Consider the following 20000-nt stretch of genomic DNA (forward strand, 5'->3'; position numbering starts at 1 on the left):
GCATCAAAATAACTTTGTAAGGAGTTTTCCTGTTTTGTGTTGTGTGCACCCTACAGACTAGAAGAGAACTGAAGCTCAGTGTAAAACCCAAGCTGTGTGAACCTAGCGGGTTTGAGCTGAGCTGTTTCTTTACTAATATGCGTCTATAACCACAGTCATCTACAGGAGCCGAGCTGAAGATACCTTGTCCACTGATGTCCCATAATATCCCACTGCTGTACCTAATATCCCACTGCTGTACCTAATATCACCATGCTGCTACATAAAGTCCACTAGATGAAACATAACATACTTGTTTGAGTTGTGTGTCTTCATGAAATGCTGTGTGTAACCCATGCTGTGTGTAACCCATGCTGTGTGTAACCCATGCCGTGTGTAACCCATGCTGTGTGTAACCCATGCTGTGTGTGTGTTGTGATGAAGCTTGCTCTAACCAGTTGATTTATTCTGCATTTATTATCCATCTATTTGTACCAGTGCTGCTCCCTCCCTTCCAAACATACACACACCACTAAGCATGACCAAAAACTGCCCAACGCCACTCTCCCACAAGCTAACTAGAGAGCTCTGACAGCACATCAACCTTGTGATTGACAGGCCAGCAGAAGTGGGAGGGGGGGCAGCACTGACCACATGTCATTAATGTCACTGTGTGTCACATACTGAGGCACTTACTCTCTCTCTCTCTCTCTCTCTCTCTCTTCCCCCTCCTTTCTCTCTGCAGGGACCTAAAGAAGGTTGGTGTGACTATCGTCGGCCCTCAGAAGAACATTGTGAGCAGCATCAAAGCACTAGAGAGCCACAGTAAGAATGGCCCTGTCCCAGTCTAACCCAACCAAGCCACTAGAGATCCACAGATTGGCTGACTGGCTGCCCTCTGGCCCCCGTTCCATTCTGAATGAAGCCCGTCTGGCCCCCGTTCCAATCTGAATGAAGCCATTCTGGGTCCCAATCCATTCTGAATGAAGCCCATCTGGGCCCCGTTCCATTCTAAATGAAGACCCTCTGGACCCCGTTCCATTCGGAATTAAGCCCTTCTGTGCCCCGTTTCATTCTGAATTAAAGTGTCTACTTTTCAGTTCCTCCCTCCACGTCTGTGGACGTTTCAATTAGGTTCATTCCACGAGGGAGCCCTCCCCTGTCGAGGTGCAGTGATAGGGAATGAAGGAGGGGAGAGGACGGGCTCATAGCACTTAGAATAGCCCTCTGATCTCTGTAACATGCAGGAGGAAGTCCCAAACTAAAGGAGGAAGTAGACATTGGAAAAGTGGTGCAGCGGAGGACAACAGCTCTGAGGTTTGATGATGTCACCATGATATCATGCCCTTACCCTGAATCCAGGGCAAGCAGTCAGACCGACAGACAGACCAACCCTTCGACACCATTGCTGAGATGCCTTACTGAGAACACAGGAAAGAGGGAGATAACCTGGCCTTGGACCTTAAGGGCATGAGGATAAAGGGCTGGAGCTGGGATTGGAGAACCTGGGACAGCAGGGCCCTGTGTGTGACTTTTCGTGGAAAGGGGTTTGTTGAGAACTGAACCAGTCGTGATCTGATCCTGTGGATTTGACTGACAGTTTTTAAACTCTGGAGAGGAAAACTTTAAATGCCTTGAGTAGAACAACGCAGACAGCAGCAGCAATCCACATCAACCTGGAGCAGACGAAGCACACCTGGAGACTCCCACCACTGAAGACCCCACTCTCTCTCACAGAGAAGGACTGATACTACTCTGTGTGTGTGTGTGTGTGTGTGTGTGTGTGTGTGTGTGTGTGTGTGTGTGTGTGTGTGTGTGTGTGTGTGTGTGTGTGTGTGTGTGTGTGTGTGTGTGTGTGCGTGCGTGCGTGCGTGCGTGCGTGCGTGTGCGTGTGTGTATCCACCCATGTCTCTGCATGTGAGTGTGAAGTTATACTCAAGAGAAAATCAGCTTGAGAAGGAAGCCAAACCATTTGATGGGCACCCAGACTAGAATAAGCCATTTATCCCATAGCTATAGACTACTGTCTGCAAACAGTCAATGTCAAACAGAGAGCAATAATCATAACAATCAGTTTATCAGTTTGATCAACCTGAAGTCATGAGTCTCAGACCTGTACAGTTTGCTCTGATGGTAAACAGAACATATCAGACCACAGAACTGTAACTAACTACTACCTGTCTGCTTACCATACATACAGTTGAAGTCGGAAGTTTACATGCACCTTAGCCAGATACATTTAAACTCACTTTTTTCCCTGACATTTAATCCTAGTAAAAATTCCCTGTTTTAGGTCAGTTAAGATTACCACTTTTTTTTTTAAGAATGTGAAATGTCAGAATAATAGTATAGAGAATTATTTATTTCAGCTTTTATTTCTTTCATCACATTCCCTATGGGTCAGATGTTTACATACACTCAATTAGTATTTGGTAGCATTGTCTTTAAATTGTTTAACTTGGGTCAAACGTTTCGGGTAGCCTTCCACAAGCTTCCCACAATAAGTTGGGTGAATTTTGTCCCATTCCTCCTGACAGAGCTGGTGTAACTGAGTCAGGTTTGTAGGCCTCCACACACCTTTTCTGTTCTGCCCACACATTTTCTATAGGATTGAGGTCAGGGCTTTCTGATGGCCACTCCAATACTTTGATTTTGTTGTCCTTAAGCCATTTTGCCACAACTTTGGGAATATGCTTGGGATCATTGTCCATTTGGAAGAACCATTTACGACCAAGCTTTAACTTCCTGACTGATGTCTTGAGATGTTGCTTCAATATATACACATAATTTTCCTGTCTCATGATGCCATCTATTTTGTGAAGTGCACCAGTCCCTCCTGCAGCAAAGCACCCCCACAACATGATGCTGCCACCCCCGTGCTTCAGTTATATTTTTTTGTCATCAGACCAGAGGATGTTTCTCCAAAAACTACGATCTTTGTCCCCATGTGCAGTTGGAAACCGTAGTCTGGCTTTTATATGGCGGTTTTGGGGCAGTGGCTTTTTCCTCTCTGAGCGGCCTTTCAGGTTATGTCGATATAGGACTCGTTTTACTGTGGATATAGATACTTGTGGAACCTGTTTCATCCAGCATCTTCACAAGGTCCTTTGCTGTTGTTCTGGGATTGATTTGCACTTTTCGCACCAAAGTATGTTCATCTCTAGGAGGCAGAACGCGTCTCCTTCCTGAGCGGTATGACGGCTGCATGGTCCCATGGTGTTATACTTGTGTACTATTGCTTATACAGATGAATGTGGTACCTTCAGGCATTTGGAATTTGCTCCCATGGATGAACCAGACTTGTGGAGATCTACAATATTTTTTTCTGAGGTCTTGGCTTATTTCTTTTGATTTTCCCATGATGTCAAGCAAAGAGGCACTGAGTTTGAAGGTAGGCCTTGAAATACATCCACAGGTACACCTCCAATTGACTCAAATTATGTCAATTAGCCTATCAGAAGCTTCTTTCTGGAATTTTCCAAGCTGTTAATAGGCACAGTCAACTTAGTGTATGTAAACTTCTGACTTCTGAATTGTGATACAGTGAATTATAAGTGAAATAATCTGTCTGTAAACAAAATTATTTGTGTCATGCCAAAACTATAGTTTGTTAACAAGAAACTTGTGGGGTGGTTGAAAAACGAGTTTTAATGACTCCAACCTAAGTGTATGTTAACTTCTGACTTCAACTGTATCTGTAACTAACTATCACCATTCTGCTTATCATACAGAACTGTATCTAACTACCACCTGTCTGCTTATCATACAGAACTGTAACTAACTACCACCTGTCTGCTTATCATACAGAACTGTAACTAACTACCACCTCTCTGCTTATCATACAGAACTGTAACTAACTACCACCCTTCTGCTTATCATACAGAACTGTAACTAACTACCACCTGTCTGCTTATTTTATTTTTATTTTTTTTATTTCACCTTTATTTAACCAGGTAGGCTAGTTGAGAACAAGTTCTCATTTGCAACTGCGACCTGGCCAAGATAAAGCATAGCAGTGTGAACAGACAACACAGAGTTACACATGGAGTAAACAATTAACAAGTCAATAACACAGTAGAAAAAATGGGCAGTCTATATACAATGTGTGCAAAAGGCATGAGGAGGTAGGCGAATAATACAATTTTGCAGATTAACACTGGAGTGATAAATGATCAGATGGTCATGTACAGGTAGAGATATTGGTGTGCAAAAGAGCAGAAAAGTAAATAAATAAAAACAGTATAAAAACAGTATGGGAAAGAGGTAGGTGAAAAAGGGTGAGCTATTTACCTATAGACTATGTACAGCTGCAGCGATCAGTTAGCTGCTCGGATAGCTGATGTTTGAAGTTGGTGAGGGAGATAAAAGTCTCCAACTTCAGCGATTTTTGCAATTCGTTCCAGTCACAGGCAGCAGAGTACTGGAACGAAAGGCGGCCAAATGAGGTGTTGGCTTTAGGGATGATCAGTGAGATACACCTGCTGGAGCGCGTGCTACGGATGGGTGTTGGCATCGTGACCAGTGAACTGAGATAAGGCGGAGCTTTACCGAGCATGGACTTGTAGATGACCTGGAGCCAGTGGGTCTGGCAACGAATATGTAGTGAGGGCCAGCCGACTAGAGCATACAAGTCGCAGTGGTGGGTGGTATAAGGTGCTTTAGTGACAAAACGGATGGCACTGTGATAGACTGCATCCAGTTTGCTGAGTAGAGTGTTGGAAGCCATTTTGTAGATGACATCGCCGAAGTCGAGGATCGGTAGGATAGTCAGTTTTACTAGGGTAAGCTTGGCAGCGTGAGTGAAGGAGGCTTTGTTGCGGAATAGAAAGCCGACTCTTGATTTGATTTTTGATTGGAGATGTTTGATGTGAGTCTGGAAGGAGAGTTTGCAGTCTAGCCAGACACCTAGGTACTTATAGATGTCCACATATTCAAGGTCGGAACCATCCAGGGTGGTGATGCTAGTCGGGCATGCGGGTGCAGGCAGCGATCGGTTGAAAAGCATGCATTTGGTTTTACTCGCATTTAAGAGCAGTTGGAGGCCACGGAAGGAGTGCTGTATGGCATTGAAGCTCGTTTGGAGGTTTGATAGCACAGTGTCCAATGACGGGCCGAAAGTATATAGAATGGTGTCGTCTGCGTAGAGGTGGATCAGGGAATCGCCCGCAGCAAGAGCAACATCATTGATATATACAGAGAAAAGAGTCGGCCCGAGAATTGAACCCTGTGGCACCCCCATAGAGACTGCCAGAGGACCGGACAGCATGCCCTCCGATTTGACACACTGAACTCTGTCTGCAAAGTAATTGGTGAACCAGGCAAGGCAGTCATCCGAAAAACCGAGGCTGTTGAGTCTGCCGATAAGAATATGGTGATTGACAGAGTCGAAAGCCTTGGCGAGGTCGATGAAGACGGCTGCACAGTACTGTCTTTTATCGATGGCGGTTATGATATCATTTAGTACCTTGAGTGTGGCTGAGGTGCACCCGTGACCGGCTCGGAAACCAGATTGCACAGCGGAGAAGGTACGGTGGGATTCGAGATGGTCAGTGACCTGTTTGTTGACTTGGCTTTCGAAGACCTTAGATAGGCAGGGCAGGATGGATATAGGTCTATAGCAGTTTGGGTCCAGGGTGTCTCCCCCTTTGAAGAGGGGGATGACTGCGGCAGCTTTCCAATCCTTGGGGATCTCAGACGATATGAAAGAGAGGTTGAACAGGCTGGTAATAGGAGTTGCGACAATGGCGGCAGATAGTTTCAGAAATAGCGGGTCCAGATTGTCAAGCCCAGCTGATTTGTACGGGTCCAGGTTTTGCAGCTCTTTCAGAACATCTGCTATCTGGATTTGGGTAAAGGAGAACCTGGAGAGGCTTGGGTGAGGAACTACGGGGGGCGGAGCTGTTGGCCGAGGTTGGAGTAGCCAGGCGGAAGGCATGGCCAGCCGTTGAGAAGTGCTTATTGAAGTTTTCGATAATCATGGATTTATCGGTGGAGACAGTGTTTCCTAGCCTCAGTGCAGTGGGCAGCTGGGAGGAGGTGCTCTTGTTCTCCATGGACTTCACAGTGTCCCAGAACTTTTTGGAGTTGGAGCTACAGGATGCAAACTTTTGCCTGAAGAAGCTGGCCTTAGCTTTCCTGACTGACTGCGTGTATTGGTTCCTGACTTCCCTGAACAGTTGCATATCACGGGGGCTATTCGATGCTATTGCAGTCCGCCACAGGATGTTTTTGTGCTGGTCGAGGGCAGTCAGGTCTGGAGTGAACCAAGGGCTGTATCTGTTCTTGGTTCTGCATTTTTTGAACGGAGCATGCTTATCTAAAATGGTGAGGAAGTTACTTTTAAAGAATGACGAGGCATCCTCAACTGACGGGATGAGGTCAATGTCCTTCCAGGATACACGGGCCAGGTCGATTAGAAAGGCCTGCTCACAGAAGTGTTTTAGGGAGCGTTTGACAGTGATGAGGGTGGTCGTTTGACTGCGGCTCCGTGGCGGATACAGGCGATGAGGCAGTGATCGCTGAGATCCTGGTTGAAGACAGCGGAGGTATATTTGGAGGGCCAGTTGGTCAGGATGACGTCTATGAGGGTGCCCTTGTTTACAGAGTTAGGGTTGTACCTGGTGGGTTCCTTGATGATTTGAGTGAGATTGAGGGCATCTAGCTTAGATTGTATGACTGCCGGGGTGTTAAGCATATCCCAGTTTAGGTCACCTAACAGAACAAACTCTGAAGCTAGATGGGGGCGATCAATTCACAAATGGTGTCCAGGGCACAGCTGGGAGCTGACGGGGTCGGTAGCAGGCGGCAACAGTGAGAGACTTGTTTCTGGAGAGAGTAATTTTCAAAATTAGTAGTTCAAACTGTTTGGGTATGGACCTGGAAAGTATGACATTACTTTGCAGGCCATCTCTGCAGTAGACTGCGACTCCGCCCCTTTGGCAGTTCGATCTTGACGGAAGATGTTATAGTTGGGTATGGAAATCTCTGAATTTTTGGTGGCCTTCCTGAGCCAGGATTCAGACACGGCAAGGACATCAGGGTTAGCAGAGTGTGCTAAAGCAGTGAGTAAAACAAACTTAGGGAGGAGGCTTCTGATGTTGACATGCATAAAACCAAGACTTTTCGATCACAGAAGTCAACAAATGAGGGTACCTGGGGACATGCAGGGCCTGGGTTTACCTCCACATCACCCGCGGAACAGAGAAGGAGTAGTATGAGGGTGCGGCTAAAGGCTATCAAAACTGGTCGCCTAGAGCGTTGGGGGCAGAGGATAAGAGGAGCAGGTTTCTGGGCATGGTAGAATATATTCAGGGCATAATGCGCAGACAGGGGTATGGTGGGGTGCGGGTACAGCGGAGGTAAGCCCAGGCACTGGGTGATGATGAGAGAGGTTGTATCTCTGGACATGCTGGTTGTAATGGGTGAGGTCACCGCATGTGTGGGTGGTGGGACAAAGGAGGTAACAGGGGTATGCAGAGTGGATCTAGGGGCTCCATTGTGAACTAAAACAATGATAACTAACCTGAACAACAGTATACAAGGCATATTGACATTTGGGAGAGACATACAGCGAGGCATACAGTAATCACAGGTGTTGAATTGGGAAAGCTAGCTAAAAACAGTAGGCGAGGCTAATCAGCTAGCACAACAAACAGCAGGTAAAATGGCGTTGACTAAGCAACTGGGCCGACAGATAAACAAACAAGCAGAATGGGGTACCGTGATTAATGGACAGTCCAGCGTGCGTCAGCTATGTAGCCAAGAGATCAGTGTCCAGGGGGCAGCGGTGGATGGGCAGGGAAGCTGGGCTGGCGAGTGTTATCCAGGTTTTTTTTTTAAACTAACAAAAAAAAAAAACTAACAATGACTAAATAGCTTGTAGCTAAGTTAGCTTATCATACAGAACTGTATCTAACTACAACCTGTCTGCTTATCATAGAGAACTGTAACTAACTACCACCTGTCTGCTTATCATACAGAACTGTAACTACCTACCATCTGTCTGCTTATCATACAGAACTGTAACTAACTACCACCTGTCTGCTTATCATAGAGAACTGTAACTAACTACCACCTGTCTGCTTATCATACAGAACTGTAACTAACTACCACCCTTCTGCTTATCATACAGAACTGTAACTAACTACCACCTGTCTGCTTATCATACGGAACTGTATCTAACTACCACCTGTCTGCTTATCATACAGAACTGTATCTAACTACCACCTGTCTGCTTATCATACAGAACTGTATCTAACTACCACCTGTCTGCTTATCATACAGAACTGTATCTAACTACCACCTGTCTGCTTATCATACAGTAGGTGATGATGCATAACTCCAAGCTTCCTAGTTCCTAGTCCTAATGTGAAATCTCAGGATGTGTGTTATTCATTCAAACTGAAACAGGATAGAGAGAAAGGAGAGGGAGAGAGGTAGAAGTAGAGAGAGAGATGTAGAGAGAGAGCTGTAGAGATAATGAAAAAGATGGAGAGAGAGCGAGGCTTCTTCAGAGCGTATTCTGCTCTGTAAGGTAGAAGATGAAAATGAACAACACTATCCCACAGCTCTTCCAATGCTATCTTCTAACACTGGTGGGTATATATCACACCTCTCTAGATAAAGCGAGTGTCTGAGTGTATTGCATCGCTACAGTAGATAAGGATTCTCCCTGATCTGAATAGTGGATGTGTATGTGTGTGTTGTTTGTATGTGTCTGTGTGCGTGTGTGTGATAACACCTCCGTCCATCCCCTGCCCGCCCTTAGCTGCTGTTACGTGTTCTGTATGGCATGTACATATGTAAAACAACTGTGTGTCCATATCTACAAGCAGGACAGTCCTCTTCCATAGCCATCCCTTTGTACAAATGGTTCTATGTATAAAAGAATGAACAGAAATATCTGTGCAACATTTTAAAAAGACAAACATTCTTTGTATTATATTTCATGTTATTTTGTATTATATTTGTTTTTTTACATAAAAGAAAAGCAATTATAATAATTATTATTTATTGTTAACATATACTGTGCAAAAGTGTAATGTTTTTTTTGTAGCATACTGTAATCTATGACATGGTTGGTTCTGTGACAGCGTTTTCAGTGTGGAAGAGCAATACTGTTATGCACCCCATCCTTACTCTTTTTGCTTTTTTTAGATGAATGTGTGTGTGTGCGCCGGTACGTGTGTATGCTTGTGTGTGTGGGCATGCGAGTGTGTGCGTACGACGTGCTTGCGTGCGTAAAAGCCTTGTCTACTAATGTAAAATGATTTGTAGTGGAAACATTTATATTTTTATAATAAACATTCTCAAAATATTTGCAAAAAAATGAATGCGGATAAAATTGCCCTATGATTCTTTCTGGTGTTTCACAGGTTTGGTACAAAGGAACAAGGCACCAACTTTGTCCCAAAAAGCTAAACCTCTTTCTCTTCCTCTCCTCTTCCTCTCTGCCCCATCTCTACCAAACATCTGGTCTCCAGCTCTCCTCTCTAGTCCCCACAGAGCTTCTGTTGTCAATCCTTGTTCTGCTGCTCTGAATCAGGATCCATGTTCAGGGCCACTTCCAATAAGGCCTTTCATATATTTTAGAGCAGGCCTGGCGTAGTTAGCAGGTAGATTTATAGTGTGATTTTAATGCAGCTGATCTTACAGGGTTATAGAGCAGGGCAGTGTTAGGGGGGATGTCTAAGGGACTGACTGACTGTGGGTTTGTGTGCGTGTGTGCGTGTGTGTGTGTGTGTGTGTGTGTGTGTGTGTGTGTGTGTGTGTGTGTGTGTGTGTGTGTGTGCGTGCGTGCGTGCGTGCGTGCGTGCGTGCGTGCGTGACGGTAACTGATGGTCTCTGCTCTCCCCTGAAAGCCTGACGTTCTCCAGATGGCCTAGGGCAGATGTGAGGAGCGAGGGATAGATGGAGAAGAGAAGTGAGGGAGATGGATAAAGGAGAGGATAGGGGGTGAGCAGGACAGTGTCCTACAGTCAGGGAATGGTGAACACAATATGTTAGACGTTGCTGCTCCAATTTGTTCTTTACTGTGATCTAAAGCCCCTGAGCTCCTGGGAGCAAGAACTAACGGGAGAGATGGAGGAGAGGAGCGAGGGAGAAGAATGGAGAGAGAGTGAGATTAACCAGCAACAGGAGGACAGGAGACAGGTGAGAGAGGGGTAAAGAGATAGGAGAAAGATGAAGGAGGAGAGAGAGAGAGATTAGGCAGTAAACAGCAGGACAGGAGACAGGTGAGAGAGGGGTAAAGAGATAGGAGAAAGATGAAGGAGGAGAGAGAGAGACTAGGCAGTAAACAGCAGGACAGGAGACAGGTGAGAGAGGGGTAAAGAGATAGGAGAAAGATGAAGGAGGAGAGAGAGAGACTAGGCAGTAGACAGCAGGACAGGAGACAGGTGAGAGAGGGGTAAAGAGATAGGAGAAAGATGAAGGAGGAGAGAGAGAGAGACTAGGCAGTAAACAGCAGGACAGGAGACAGGTGAGAGAGGGGTAAAGAGATAGGAGAAAGATGAAGGAGGAGAGAGAGACTAGGCAGTAAACAGCAGGACAGGAGACAGGTGAGAGAGGGGTAAAGAGATAGGAGAAAGATGAAGGAGGAGAGAGAGAGACTAGGCAGTAGACAGCAGGACAGGAGACAGGTGAGAGAGGGGTAAAGAGATAGGAGAAAGATGAAGGAGGAGAGAGAGAGACTAGGCAGTAAACAGCAGGACAGGAGACAGGTGAGAGAGGGGTAAAGAGATAGGAGAAAGATGAAGGAGGAGAGAGAGAGACTAGGCAGTAAACAGCAGGACAGGAGACAGGTGAGAGAGGGGTAAAGAGATAGGAGAAAGATGAAGGAGGAGAGAGAGAGACTAGGCAGTAAACAGCAGGACAGGAGACAGGTGAGAGAGGGGTAAAGAGATAGGAGAAAGATGAAGGAGGAGAGAGAGAGAGACTAGGCAGTAGACAGCAGGACAGGAGACAGGTGAGAGAGGGGTAAAGAGATAGGAGAAGGATGAAGAAGGAGAGAGAGAGACTAGGCAGTAGACAGGAGGACAGGACAGGAGAGGAGGCAGGTGTGTAGGAGGCAAGCAGGCAGGCAGATAGGCAAGGAGTCTGTGTCCCGTTGTAACAGTGAAAGCCCAGTAGAACACAGTGTTATGCTAACACAGCCAGACAGGGAGGTTAACAGAACCCGTTCATCACCCGTCCACACCATGTGCTGTTTAACTCTGCAGCTGGCCCAGAAAGCATGATTCCACTTGGGGAAGAGTGATGAGGAGAAAGCATGTTTCTGCTTTGTAAAATGCCTTTTCCAATTACAACACTCTTGTCTCAATCATATTTTGAATTGTGAAACCAACCCCCTCTCTTGTCAAACTTAGAATCCCTCTCTTGTCAACCCTTCCACCATACTTTTCTCTTCCTTCCCCTCCCCCAAACTCTTCTACCATGGACCCATACCTAATGCCAGGACACAAACCTTCTCTCCCTCCTTCCGTCCTTCCCTCCCATCCCGTTGGCCCTAGCCTTCACAGTAAAAGACTCCAACTGTGTGCAGCTGCAGTGCATGGCGTGACGCCATGTTGGAAAGGCATTGGCTCTGCCTTATACTGCTGCTGCATGCTGGGAGGATGTCATCCATACACACATGGCACACGTTTTCGCAAAGGTGCATTTGTACACACACACACACACACACACATACATAAACACGCACGGCCACTGGGAAGATGTCATCCACATGGTCATATCCTGTAGGTCAGAGGTCAGTGATGAAGACCAGAATGTCAGGTATGGATCATCTCACCAGTGTTAGTTATTTATCTCTCGGTTCGTTCCTCTTCTTATGAGGAATGATAATAACTTTATTTTCAGAAGAATATGCTGAGATATATTGAACGTATTCACACCCTTCACTCATGAGAGCAGGACAGACTGACCACAACAGGGACAGACTGGCTGTAGACTGACAGATGAGGCCAAACAGAGAGTGGACAAACACAGACTATGTTGCAGGATGGATGATACCTGTAGCCTACATGCTGGCTTTGGTCTGCAAAGAACCTCTTCCCTGACTGACTTGTCCATCTCCTGGCATCCAGGGACATGTGTGTGTGTGTGTGTGTGTGTGTGTGTGTGTGTGTGTGTGTGTGTGTGTGTGTGTGTGTGTGTGTGTGTGTGTGTGTGTGTGTGTGTGGGTGTGGTGTGTGTGTGTGTGTGTGTGTGTGTGTGTGTGTGTGTGTGTGTGTGTGTGTGTGAGTGTAACCAGGTCGCAGTACTTTAGTGCCTGCTCTCCTTAGCTGTTTCCGTAACAAACGATGTGCCACAGACGGGAGTGAAATGATCATTACAAATGTGCCACCATGATACCTCTACTCCACTGGTGGTAACAATGAGACACATCAATATTGCTTGCTTCTCACTTTCTTAGTTTAGTTTTACATGCAGGATTCTTCTGCCTGTCCTGGGTCAATTACTGCAGGACTGCATGGTGTTGAGCTGTGTTGGGCTCCCCAACATCATGATAGTGCCACCCATCCAGTCATCACGGTGTAACCTTATGCTAAATCACACCAATAGATCACCAGCAGGCTGTTGTAATCTGTCCAGGACTGAGTGGACATGAGATGGTGTTTGTCTGAACTGGAGAGTGCTGACTGTAACTGTTACACTGATGTCTCATCGCTAATGAACACACACACACACACACACACACACACAAGGCCATACATACACACAGCTGTCTCTCTGATGTCTGTCACTAACACTGCTCTCTCTTGTTCCCTCTTTCACACTCACTCGTTCACCCTGATAATTGATTTTAGGTAAATGATGTGGAGGGTCTGCTGCTGGAGTCATGTCACCATCCTCTCTTCTCTCTGTGGGGTTTTTACTGGTAGAGCTGACTAACTTATCCAGATACATTCCAGTTCTAATTCTAGATTTAAATCAAATTCCATTCAGATCTATAAGAGGTGTCCAGTCGTCATGTTGTAAGAAAACATCAACATGTTCCTGTAATTTGTTGGTGGTTTCTGCCTTTAACCCCTCCTCATCCCATCTCTCTCTCTCTCTCTCTTTCCTCCTCTCTCTCTCTTTCCACCTCTCTCCTCTCTACACCTCTCTCTCTCTAAATCTACGGATTTATTAGTTTCTGGTATCCTTCCTATGATGCCAAAAGTGAAAAAGTACAAATTGAGGGTTGAATGTTATCAGTTCATCAACTAATAGTCCTCCATGTAACTATGACATACTTTCCACAAGGGTGAGGATATTGGACATTTAACCAGAGTGTATTGACTGACTACTTTCTTAGCAAAAACTAAGGAATTCATAACAGACTTTTTCTGGTACAATACAGGTTCGTATGGGATTCCTTTAAGTGTGCCTTTAGAGGCCATTCAATTACATTTCCATCCCAAAACAGAAACGGTATCGATCAACAGAGAAAAAAAACTTACATCAGAAATATTAAGTAGGAGCCAGGGGGGCAATACAAAGACGCCTCACTCTTCAATGTTGTGATGGAAAAAGGGCCTATCGGATATTATTCATCCCGATCAGACGGAATTCTTAAGAGGAGATATATTGAATAGAATATTAGACAACTACTAGAAATAATGGAAAGCTGAGAATGCAGGGAACCAGGTATTATCTTTAGACCAGATTTTGAGAAAGCATTTGATACAGTATGTCTAGAATCTGTTTATAAGTGCCTGGATTTTCTCAACTTTGGAGAATCTCTCATAAAATGGGTCAAATTAATGTACAACAAACCGTTGTGTAAAATAATAAATAACGGCTACTTCTCTGAGAACTTGTAAAGAGGTGTAAAACAAGGTTGCTCTCTGTCACCATATTATGGCCATTGAACTGTTTGCTTTAAAAATCAGATAATGTTTAACATTAAGGGCCTAAAAATGAATGGTTTAGAGACAAAAGTATCAATGTACGCCGAAGATTCAAGTTCTCTTGAGTCCTCAATCTTCAACCGTGAACAGCCTCATTGATGACCTGGATCATTTTTCCTATGATAAGTGTACTATATTGCGGATTGTGTCTCTAAAAGATACAAACTTTAAATTGCCATGTGGTCTCCCGATTAAATTGGCGGATGGTGAAGTTGATGTGCTTGGTGTACATATCCCGGAAAATTTGAGCGATCTTGCAACTATTGACTTTGATTTAAAATGTTGCAAAACAGATAGAATCTTGAAACCATGGAGAGGGAAACACCTATCAATATACAGGAAGATTACCCCACTTCATTCTCTAGTTATATCGCAGTTTACATATTTATTCATGACTCTACTGACTCCAGGAGAATCCTTTTTCCAAATCATGCGAGACAAATAACATTTACTTGATTTGGAATGGCAAACCAGATCAAGTTAAATGAGCATATTTCTAGCATAAATATTAAGGCATTAAGCCTCTCTCTTAAAGCCTCCTTTGTACCACAATTGTATTTAAATCCAAACTGGTTTTCTAGCAAGCTACTAAGAGAGGCCCATCTTAAATTTAAGAGTGGGCTCTTTTCCTTTTTGCAGATGAAAGCCTTACTTTTTCGATGGATTGACAATGGATCCTTGTTTAATCCTTGGTATCCTCATTTACAATTTCAATTTCATTCTCCAGAAAAAGCATATATAATGTATTGTATGCTCAATACAAAATATAACTAACGCATCGCTACTTTGCCACAAAATTGGAACAGACAATTAAAGAATAAATTATTTATCTGCCACCCATTAAAAATGATAAATGGCCTAAAATGATCAGTATAAATCGGAAAATGTATCAGTTTCACTTAAAGTCAAAGAATTGATAGCAATACCTTAAATTCAAGTCAGTTGGCATCAGGTCTATGAACTGACATATAAAACATCAATTGACCAATCCGTTAATTTCAATTTAAGCTATTATATAAAATACTTGCCAAAAAAATAAGAATGCTCAATATTGAACATTGTGCAGACTCTGCCACGAGAAAACATAGAACATATTTTCTGGTACTGTCCATCGATGGCTCGTTTTGGAGTACAGGAATGGTTGTTATGCCATAATATCAGGGTTCAGATGGACTTGCAAACTGAATTGTTAAGGGATCTGAAAAACCACAATCAGTCAATGGGAAATATCATTATAATCTTGAGTCTTGGGTGAAGTATTTATTTTTATGGTAATATCGCTAGATATTTTATAAATGGGGAGGTTCAGGACACTCGTAATATATCACAGTAAAATGGAGGGATGTATTGCGAAAGGAAATAGCTAAATGTAAGGCCTACACTAGGAAAGATGGGTTCATCTGTGAACATTGGAGGATTGGAGTTAAAATCAGATTGAATGGTGGATTGGCCACTGTGAGGAAAAATCTAGCACTTGAAGAAAGATGAAATTAGGAATATATGTATAATTATTTAACAACAAGTACCATAGATGTGAGAGAAAAAAGGTGTTAGTAGCAGTAGAAGTATTGTTGTCTGTTCGGGGAAAGTATAGAGAAAAAAATAAAAATAAGGGGATTAGAAATCACGCCAACATTTAAATTAAACTACTTCCGGCGCCGACAGAGATGGCCACCTCACTTCGCGTTCCTAGGAAACTATGCAGTTTTTTTTTTTACGTGTTATTTCTTACATTAGTACCCCAGGTCATCTTAGGTTTCATTACATACAGTCGAGAAGAACTACTGAATATAAGATCAGCGTCAACTCACCATCAGTACGACCAAGAATATGTTTTCCGCGACGCAGATCCTGTGTTCTGCCTTTCAACCAGGACAACGGAATGGATCCCATGCAGCGACCCAAAAAAACGACTCCGTAAAAGAGGGAAACGAGGCGGTCTTCTGGTCAGACTCCGGAGACGGGCACATCGTGCACCACTCCCTAGCATTCTTCTTGCCAATGTCCAGTCTCTTCACAACAAGGTTGATGAAATCCGAGCAAGGGTAGCATTCCAGAGGGACATCGGAGACTGTAATGTTCTTTGCTTCACGGAAACATGGCTCACTGGAGAGACCCTATCCGAGGCGGTGCAGCCAACGGGTTTCTCCACGCATCGCGCCGACAGAAACAAACACCTTTCTGGTAAGAAGAGGGGCGGGGGCGTATGCCTTATGGCTAACGAGACATGGTGTGATGAAAGAAACATACAGGAACTCAAATCCTGTTCACCTGATTTAGAATTCCTCACAATCAAATGTAGACCGCATTATCTACCAAGAGAATTCTCTTCGATTATAATCACAGCCGTATATACCCCCCCAAGCAGACACATCGATGGCTCTGAACGAACTTTATTTAACTCTTTGCAAACTGGAAACCATTTATCCGGAGGCTGCATTCATTGTAGCTGGGGATTTTAACAAGGCTAATCTGAAAACAAGACTCCCTAAATTTTATCAGCATATCGATTGCGCAACCAGGGGTGGAAAAACCTTGGATCATTGTTACTCTAACTTCCGCGACGCATATAAGGCTCTGCCCCGCCACCCTTTCGGAAAAGCTGACCACGACTCCATTTTGTTGATCCCTGCCTACAGACAGAAACTAAAACAAGAGTCTCCCACGCTGAGGTCTGTCCAACGCTGGTCCGACCAAGCTGACTCCACACTCCAAGACTGCTTCCATCACGTGGTCTGGGATATGTTTCGTATTGCGTCAGATAACAACATTGACGAATACGCTGATTCGGTGTGCGAGTTCATTAGAACGTGCGTTGAAGATGTTGTTCCCATAGCAACGATTAAAACATTCCCTAACCAGAAACCATGGATTGATGGCAGCATTCGCGTGAAACTGAAAGCACGAACCACTGCTTTTAATCAGGTCAAGGTGTCTGGTAACATGACCGAATACAAACAGTGCAGCTATTCCCTCCGCAAGGCTATCAAACAAGCTAAGCGTCAGTACAGAGACAAAGTAGAATCTCAATTCAACGGCTCAGACACAAGAGGCATGTGGCAGGGTCTACAGTCAATCACGGACTACAGGAAGAAATCCAGCCCAGTCACAGACTAGGATGTCTTGCTCCAAGGCAGACTAAATAACTTTTTTGCCCGCTGTGAGGACAATACAGTGCCACTGACACGGCCTGCAACGAAAACATGCGGTCTCTCCTTCACTTCAGCCGAGGTGAGTAAGACATTTAAACGTGTTAACCCTCGCAAGGATGCAGGCCCAGACGGCATCCCCAGCTGCGCCCTCAGAGCATGTGCAGACCATTTGGCCGGTGTGTTTAAGGACATATTCAATCAATCCCTATACCAGTCTGCTGTTCCCACATGTTTCAAGAGGGCCACCATTGTTCCTGTTCCCAAGAAATCTAAGGTAACTGAGCTAAACGACTACCGCCCCGTAGCACTCACTTCCGTCATCATGAAGTGCTTTGAGAGACTAGTCAAGGACCATATCACCTCCACCCTACCTGACACCCTAGACCCACTCCAATTTGCTTACCGCCCAAATAGGTCCACAGACGATGCTATCTCAACCACACTGCACACTGCCCTAACCCATCTGGACAAGAGGAATACCTATGTGAGAATGCTGTTCATCGACTACAGCTCGGCATTCAACACCATAGTACCCTCCAAGCTCGTCATCAAGCTCGAGACCCTGGGTCTCGACCCCGCCCTGTGCAACTGGGTACTGGACTTCCTGACGGGCCGCCCCCAGGTGGTGAGGGTAGGCAACAACATCTCCTCCCCGCTGATCCTCAACACTGGGGCCCCACAAGGGTGCGTTCTGAGCCCTCTCCTGTACTCCCTGTTCACCCACGACTGCGTGGCCACGCACGCCTCCAACTCAATCATCAAGTTTGCGGACGACACAACTGTGGTAGGCTTGATTACCAACGACGACGAGACGGCCTACAGGGAGGAGGTGAGGGCCCTCGGAGTGTGGTGTCAGGAAAATAACCTCACACTCAACGTCAACAAAACTAAGGAGATGATTGTGGACTTCAGGAAACAGCAGAGGGAACACCCCCCTATCCACATCGATGGAACAGTAGTGGAGAGGGTAGCAAGTTTTAAGTTCCTCGGCATACACATCACAGACAAACTGAATTGGTCCACTCACACAGACAGCATCGTGAAGAAGGCGCAGCAGCGCCTCTTCAACCTCAGGAGGCTGAAGAAATTCGGCTTGTCACCAAAAGTACTCACAAACTTCTACAGATGCACAATCGAGAGCATCCTGGCGGGCTGTATCACCGCCTGGTACGGCAACTGCTCCGCCCTCAACCGTAAGGCTCTCAAGAGGGTAGTGAGGTCTGCACAACGCATCACCGGGGGCAAACTACCTGCCCTCCAGGACACCTACACCACCCGATGTCACAGGAAGGCCATAAAGATCATCAAGGACATCAACCACCCGAGCCACTGCCTGTTCACCCCGCTATCATCCAGAAGGCGAGGTCAGTACAGGTGCATCAAAGCTGGGACCGAGAGACTGAAAAACAGCTTCTATCTCAAGGCCATCAGACAGTTAAACAGCCACCACTAACATTGAGTGGCTGCTGCCAACACACTGACACTGACACTGACTCAACTCCAGCCACTTTAATAATGGGAATTGATGGGAAATTATGTAAATATATCACTAGCCTCTTTAAACAATGCTACCTTATATAATGTTACTTACCCTACATTATTCATCTCATATGCATACGTATATACTGTACTCTATATCATCGACTGCATCCTTATGTAATACATGTATCACTAACCACTTTAACTATGCCACTTTGTTTACATACTCATCTCATATGTATATACTGTACTCGATACCATCTACTGTATCTTGCCTATGCTGCTCTGTACCATCACTCATTCATATATCCTTATGTACATATTCTTTATCCCCTTACACTGTGTATAAGACAGTAGTTTTGAAATTGTTAGTTAGATTACTTGTTGGTTATTACTGCATTGTCGGAACTAGAAGCACAAGCATTTCGCTACACTCGCATTAACATCTTCTAACCATGTGTATGTGACAAATAAAATTGGATTTGATTTTGATTGATACAACCTACAATCTACCTGCAATATTAAAACTGATAAAAGTAATTGCAGAAGACAGGGTCATTTATTCACTAGAAATGTAATTTGTATTTTATCCATGCTGCCTAAATCCAAAATATATCCATTATACTGTATATCCATACCGTCTATATAATGTATGCACATGGCTGTATGGCTTGGATACCCAATTACTTTCACACGCACATACACTGTCAGCATTAAGAGCTGCCACACCCTGTTTCTCCGGAGCCTCGTCAGACAAAAGGGCTCCGGAGGGAGGAAGTAGCCAGCCTTTCTTCCTGCTCTGCTCACACACACACAAAGGTAAAGCTCTTTATTCCTGTGCTAATTCCGCCTGACGTTTACAATGACTCGTTTGGTTCCGGCATCGCCTCTTTAACAAGACTGTTGATTGTCAAATACAGTTATAGCTCCTCTGATCACCTCTCACTGTCTGTCTGTCTGTCTGTCTGTCTGTCTGTCTGTCTGTCTGTCTGTCTGTCTGTCTGTCTGTCTGTCTGTCTGTCTGTCTGTCTGTCTGTCTGTCTGTCTGTCTGTCTGTCTGTCTGAGGTTGTTTTATTGGCCCTCCGACAGGACCAAACTCATTTCCAAATGGGAAATGATAAAGCCTCTCGATTTCCTATTAATGTCATAACCATAGACACACACACATACACACGCACACACACTCCCTATATTAATGAGAACATGAGAACAGAATATGACATTAACAACCCAACCAGGTTCTGTTAGGTATTTACTCTATTCCAACTCTAAAACTTCCTCAACAATTACCCTGAGCTGAACAGTTTGAGCTGAACAGTTTAGGGAATTGGCTGCATTCATGACATTTGTGTGTGTGTGACACTTGCGTGTGTGTCAAATCAAATGTTATTGGTCACATACACGTGTTTAGCAGATGTTATTGCGGGTGTAGCGAAATGCTTGTGTTTCTAGCTCCGACAGTGCAGTAATATCTAACAAGTAATATCTAAGAAT

At 44.7% G+C, this 20000-nt stretch overlaps 1 protein-coding gene and 1 long non-coding RNA gene across 8 annotated transcripts in view; one reads left to right on the top strand and one right to left on the bottom strand.

Annotated features, from left to right (window-relative positions):
* The window catches only part of LOC118375979 (ephrin type-A receptor 3-like), an 822287-nt gene that overhangs the window by 195936 nt on the left and 606351 nt on the right, over positions 1-20000 (top strand). For 2 of the 6 annotated variants that reach the window (XM_052522427.1, XM_052522428.1), the window contains one exon: positions 725-5872. The exons of 2 other annotated variants lie outside the window; for them this stretch is intronic. In XM_052522427.1, the coding sequence (XP_052378387.1) occupies positions 725-830 (106 nt within the window). In that variant the 3' untranslated portion in view covers positions 831-5872. Of the gene's footprint in view, positions 17-724; positions 5873-20000 lie in introns of those variants that run through there. 2 more of the 6 variants (XM_052522432.1, XM_052522430.1) reach the window with 2 other exon arrangements.
* LOC127931106 (uncharacterized) lies at positions 3748-9311 on the bottom strand. 2 transcript variants are annotated; one of them, XR_008139811.1, is made up of 4 exons: positions 8168-9311; positions 7902-8129; positions 3844-3881; positions 3748-3805 (listed from the first exon to the last, which is right to left on the bottom strand). It is a non-coding gene; the product is annotated as an uncharacterized LOC127931106 (long non-coding RNA). The 2 variants fall into 2 exon arrangements; XR_008139812.1 differs by lacking the exons at positions 3748-3805; positions 3844-3881 and adding an exon at positions 7771-7901 and having other exon boundaries at positions 8016-8129.

The sequence above is a fragment of the Oncorhynchus keta genome, chromosome 7 (genome assembly GCF_023373465.1).
Source record: "Oncorhynchus keta strain PuntledgeMale-10-30-2019 chromosome 7, Oket_V2, whole genome shotgun sequence".
Lineage (NCBI taxonomy): Eukaryota > Metazoa > Chordata > Actinopteri > Salmoniformes > Salmonidae > Oncorhynchus > Oncorhynchus keta.